The 6,152-nt window shown below is 46.6% G+C and overlaps 1 protein-coding gene across 3 annotated transcripts in view; it reads left to right on the top strand.

Moving 5' to 3' along the window:
* The first annotated feature begins 163 nt into the window (after positions 1-163).
* The window catches only part of GOPC (golgi associated PDZ and coiled-coil motif containing), a 31,104-nt gene continuing 25,115 nt past the window's right edge, over positions 164-6,152 (top strand). For 2 of the 3 annotated variants that reach the window (XM_059700159.1, XM_059700157.1), the window contains exon 1: positions 164-647. In XM_059700159.1, the coding sequence (XP_059556142.1) occupies positions 360-647 (288 nt within the window). In that variant the 5' untranslated portion in view covers positions 164-359. The remainder of the gene's footprint in view (positions 648-6,152) is intronic. The other variant, XM_059700158.1, reaches the window with a different exon arrangement.

The following is a 6,152-nucleotide window of genomic DNA, read 5'->3' as shown; positions in this document are numbered from 1 at the left end:
CCGGCATTCAGGCCGGAGTTTGCCAGTAGTCAAAATGGCCGCCGGCGGCCGGTCCACCAGCGGAGGCTTTTCATAGGCCACGGCCAACCCTAGTCCCGCCCACGTCGCCCGGCCGGCGGCGTCTGCCTACGCATGCGCAGCCAGGGCTGGCGGGGACGTGGGACGGCGCATTCTTCCGTGTGCCACCGCCGCTGCCCCAGCCTCTCGCTTCTGCCACTCCGGGCTCCGTGGCCGGCGTTAGCCCCACGAGGGGACGGGCGGAACGTGCGCGCGCGGGGTCGCCGCGGCCCCAGCAGTTCCTCTCGCGCGCGGTGGGCGGCTGGGGTCAGCAGCAGTCGGGGGAGGCCCTCGGCGGCGCCATGTCGGCGGGCGGACCGTGCCCGGCTGGAGCCGGAGGGGGACCCGGGGGCGCCTCTTGCGCCGTGGGAGTCTCCCCGGGTGGGGTGTCCATGTTCCGGTGGCTGGAGGTGCTGGAGAAGGAGTTCGACAAGGCTTTCGTGGATGTGGATCTGCTCCTGGGGGAGATCGATCCGGACCAGGCGGACATCACTTACGAGGGGCGACAGAAGATGACCAGCCTGAGCTCCTGCTTTGCGCAGCTCTGCCACAAAGTCCAGACTGTGTCCCAAATCAACCACAAGCTGGAGGTGAGCTTTGGGCGCTGGGGAGGCGGCATTCATCCGCAGTCCGCAGGTCCCAGGTCAGGCCTCCGTGAAACGACTAGGAGACTGCCCGCTGGGGGGTCCCTGGGCCTCCAGTGCCAGGGGGAGTGTGTGAGTGTGTGTGTGTGTGTGTGTGTGTGTGTGTGTGTGTGTGTGTGTGTGTGTGTGTGTGAAGGAAAGGAGCGAGGTGAGGCTGGAATGGGAAAAGGGGTGTCGATGCACGTGTGGGTCTCCCGGTGCCACCACCCACCTCCCTGCCCTGTGAGGTGGAACCGATTCCACCAGTCTGCTTGTTCACACTGCATTCACCTAAGACGGAAGCTTAAAGATTGTCTGCCAATAGAATACCCTCACCCACCTTTTAACGTTTGAGTTTTTACATCTACCTTCGTATTGATAAGCTCGGTTTGTGTATCAGTAGACAAACACAGTCCTGGTTTTTGTTTTGTTTGTTTTTTTAACAGTTTCAGATCAGTGTCTGTTGTTTACACAGACATACTATCTCCTGCATGCATGAACTATTTAGGGGAATTTGATCAAAGCTCTTAGGAAAATTTAGTGGGATAAGCATGATAGTATCAGTGTCCTTCTCTGTTTACAGTCCTAAGTCTCTTATGTATATTGATTAATTCTCACAACAGCCCCGTGGGACCGGCTTAGTGTTGTGATTCCCATTTTACAGGGATTAAGTAAGTGGCTGGATCGATAGCGGGAAGGGAGAGTGTGACAGTCAAGGGAGGTTTGTTTTCATTTTGCTTTTAAATGAAAAAAACGAACATATTTATAAGCCAATGAGAACCATATAGTTCCGGGGAAAGTTGGGTATTCTAGAGAAAAAGAGGTATAATTGGTATTAGTAAGGTCCCTGAATGAAGATGAGATCCTAAATACATGTAGATTGAATGGTCTTGTCTTGAAAGGTTAGCTATTATGTGTGGAGAGAAAGGAGAGATGGTAAGAGCAGAAGGTGGGAGGTTGAGGCGTTTTTTGTGTGGTGGTTTCTTTAGTCTCTAAAATAGGAGCCCAGGACAACTCTTAAAAGTGGGTGAAAGTGAGAGCTTGAGGGGAGTGAAAAGATTTGAAATAGTTGAGATTTCGAAGAGTGGGGGAGCCAGGTGGTCAGAGGAATAGAAGGCCTGTCAGGCAATGTCGAGGACTTAATTTGGCTTTCGCATCTCACTCATTGTACAACCAGTCTGCCTTGTTGTGTGACTTTGTCCAGCAATACTCACTTGTTTAGTAACAGGCGCAGTAACGAGAGCAATAATTGAGCTCATCCAGTGCTGTAGCAAGAAGTTTGCTATATAGACAAGATTGTTACTGAAATGAAAATGGAATGGGAATGGAGAAAGGGAGATAACCTTCCATTAAAGAAGTAGAAACAGGATTTGATAATTAACGTAGATGCAGAGGATGAGGAAGAGGAAGGGTTAGGGATGACACCACGTTTCCCGTTTGGGAAACGTATTGGTTGATGCCTATAGTGGGTTCAGTATTGTCTCCCCAAATTTATGTCCACCTGGGACCTCAGAATGTGTCCTCCTTTGGAAATGGGGTCTTTGCAGATGTAACTGATATAAATGTGGAGATGAGATCATAGCAGATTAGTGTGGGCCCTAAATTCAAAGAAAGTGCCCTGATAAGAGACACTCAGAGACATAAAGAGACACAGGGGGAAAGGCTCTGTGACGATGGAATCGGGGTTTGGAGTGATAGGTCTACAAGCCAAGAAATGCCAGTGATTGCTGGCAACCACGAAAAGCTAGGAGATGGGCACGGGCAGTTCCTCCTTCAGGGTCTCCAGAGGAAACCAACCCTGCCAGCACCTTGATTTGGGGCTTCTGGCATCCTGAACTGTGAGAGAATAAATTTTTGTTCATTTAAGCCACCAAGTTTGTGGGTATTTGTTATGACAGCTCTAGGAGACTTATGCAATTCACTGAAGTAATGGTATTACATACCATTTACCAGAAAGAGAAGGTCTGGCAGAAAAGATAAGTTGAATTTAGGAGATTGTGCAGGTCCCTATCCTTCCTAACATTCCCTGTCCTTTCTTGTATATTCCTAACAGCCCCTGTCCCTTCTTGTACATTCCTAACAGTCTCCTAATTGCTTCTTACCCCCTTCAAACCATCTGTTAGTTATCAAAATCATTCTAAAATGTTTCATTTTTAAAAAGGCAACTCTGATTCTATCTCTCTTCTTTTTTACCTCCCCATTCCTTCTCGGCTAAAATTCAAACTCTGTAGCATGGTGATCAATGCCCAGTCTGTCTGTCCTTATTTTTTGTCGCCCCTTCTTAGCTTCTTTTGCCTCAAACTGGTCTATTGGCAGTTCTGTAAATAGGCCTTGCTCTTTTGTGGCATTTCTTTTTTGGCATAGGCTCTTGTGTATAATGCCTTCTCTGTCCCCTTTGTCTACAGTGTCAAACACCCACTCATCTTTCAAGATACCACTTACATCACCAACACTGAAGGCTTTTCTCACCCAGCCCTGCCTCTATAGGAAGAGGCTGTCATGGCACCTTGACCTCTGTTAGATTTGTTACCTTGTGCACACTGTAATTAGTGGTTACCGCATCTCTCTAGTTCTAGAAGGTAAGCTCTTTGAGGATCAGGATCGTGTTTAGATGAAATAACCTGAACTATCAATTGCTTTGTGAAGATGACTGTAAGGGGGTAACATACCTGATTTCTAATAGCTGTTTGTGTTTTTCTCTATAGTGGTCCCAAACCATATTGAGTAGTGAGTAATTCCTTTGAATATGGTTATTAGGGTAACTTACGTGTAGATTACAGAATTGATGTTTTACCCCTTTTAAAATTAAAAATTTGAAACGCACATTAGACACCAGCCTTTCTGACCTACCTATATCCCTGTTTCACCTGTTAGGGGTTTTCATATCTCAGACCTTCCCTCTTCCCTACTCCATGTATTAGCTGATTTCCATTCAACACTCAGGTAAACTTTTTCTCCTTTGTGGCCCCCTTCACTTCTTTTTGAATTGGTACATCACACATGCCTCTATAATAGTGCTTACGACATTCTACATCATAATTGGAAATACATATTTTTAATTCTTTCTACTAGTCAGTGAAAGTCTAGGGCAGAATCCCTGTCTTACTCAGATCTTTTTGTCTCTAGATCCTGGCACACAGTGTATACTCAATAAGTGTTTATTTGAATGGATAAATTATTTGAAACACTTCTAGTGTTCTGCCGTGAGTCCTCAAAGATTACCAATAATCTTTGGTAAGAGCTGGGATAAATGTGTGTCTTGTTGATTCTGTTATCTATAGTTTCTAATAGTGCCTGCTGCATTATTGAATCTGCAGGTTCACTTATTCCCATGGTATGTAACTTATAAGGATACTAGAGGCCCGAAGCACAAAATTCGTGCAAGAGTAGGCCTTCCCTCAGCTGCCGGCACCAGCTTCTCTCTGGCACCCGGGATCCGGGCTTCCCTGCAGCCCCGGCTTCATCCAGAAGGATATCTGGTCTAATTAGCATATTTTGCTTTTATTATTATAGGTGCCTTGTAAGTTAATATTTTATAGTATTCCGTTTTCAGAAAAATTTGAAACTGTGACTAAAAGTAAATTTAAACATCATTATATAAGAATATTGAGTATGGATTTAGTGTACAAGTGACATTTCTAAAATGTTGGGTAGGTTTATTCTTCTCATCCCACCTTCAGTTTGATTGATTATAGAGCAACTTGAGTTATTTAACATCAAAATGGAAACAGGAAACATATTGTTTGGAACTTCATTTTGAGGTAAATATCAAAGTACTTTAAAAAATACATCACAGATTTATCTATGTCTCCATCTCAGATCCCCCAATCCTAGTTCATTCATGTTGTCTCTCATATTACATACAGCTGCATTTTTAAAAACATAACATTTTAAAGTTATCTACACTAATAAAAGAGAAACATGCAAATTAACCGTCACTCCACTAGACCCACAAGCCACGCCACCCAGCCAATCAGGAGCAAGTATGCAAACTAAACCAACTAAGATGGTGGTTAAGCCTCGGCCAGAGGCCTTAAGCTTGGGCAGGGGCGGAGCCAGCGATGGGAGGGTCTGGGGGTCCGCTGCCCAGGCCCCGAGGCTTTAGGCCCGGGCAGGGGCTGAGCTGGGGATCGGTGTGAACTGTAGAGGAAACACCTTTTCTGACCGCTCATTGGCTAAGCTCCCTGTATGCCACTGGTATTCTTAGTAATTTGGGTAATAAGAATCCAAAAAGGTGATCTAGGGTTTTTCACCACACTCCTGGAGAAAAAAACGAAGGTCCACTGCTGGAGGGCTAAGAAATGTCATATCCTGCCCTAGCCGGTTTGGCTCAGTGGATAATGCCTCGGCCTGCCAACTGCAGGGTCTGGGTTCAATTCTGACCAAGGGCATGTACCTAGGTTGCAGGCTCCTCCCTGGCCGGGGTCCAGGCTCATATAGGAGGCAACCAATCAAAGTGTTCCTCTCACTTTGATGTTTCTGTCTGTCTTTCCCTTTCTCTTCCACATTCTCTAAAAATTAATGGAAACATATCCTCAGGTGAGGATAAAAATAATAATAATAAAGAAAGAAATGCCATATCCTATGAAAGACACATCTTGAAAATGCCTAAAGAAAGTTGTCATTTTTTCATGGTGAAGGCACTGGAGTCCATGTTGATGAAAACACCTTGGTGGCTGCGGTGACTGACAGTGACTGCAGCAGCGGGGTGATGGGGCTGGCGCCTTCCCCTGATCAGCCCGGTCGCCTCCTACAAAGGGAGGCCAGACTGCGGCTTAGGCCCGCTCCCGAAGGGAAGCAGGGAGTGGGTCTAAGCCATCCGTAGGACATCCCCTGAGGGCTCCCAGTATGTGAGAGGGGGCAGGCTGGGCTGAGGTCCCCCCCCCCCCCGTGCACAAATTTCGTGCACTGGGCCCCTAGTACTTTGAATAAAATTCAAACTCCTTATTATGGCTGACAGCTCTGTATGATCTGACCTAGATAAATATCCAGTGACACATTTTACTATTCTTCCCTCTTATTCTATACTAGAGGCCCGGTGCATGAAATTCATGCACTGGGGGGGGGGGGGATCCCTCAGCCCGGCCTGCGTCCTCTGGGGGATGTCCAACTGACAGCTTAGGCTCCCTCCTCGCGGGCAGTCGGACATCCTTAGCACTGCTGCAGAGGTGGGAGAGACTCCCACCACCGCTGCTGCACTCGCCAGCCATGAGCCCAGCTTCTGGCTGAGGATCCCACATCATAGCAACCAGTCATTCCTCTGCTCAGTCAATTAGCATATTAGCCTTTTATTATATAGGATGGTCTAATGACATGGGCCTTGTTTCAGAAACTCTTAGGCAACCGTTCTCAAACTTTTTGGTTTCAGGACACCTGTACCTACTAATGTAGGTTATAGTTATAAGTATTTATTGTATTAGAAATTAAAACTGAGAAAACATTAAATATTTATATCAGTAAAACAGCAACAAT

Source organism: Myotis daubentonii, chromosome 6, assembly GCF_963259705.1.
Source record: "Myotis daubentonii chromosome 6, mMyoDau2.1, whole genome shotgun sequence".
NCBI lineage: Eukaryota > Metazoa > Chordata > Mammalia > Chiroptera > Vespertilionidae > Myotis > Myotis daubentonii.
Note: the sequence above shows the minus strand (reverse complement) of the source record. Positions and strands in the feature narration are given on the sequence as shown.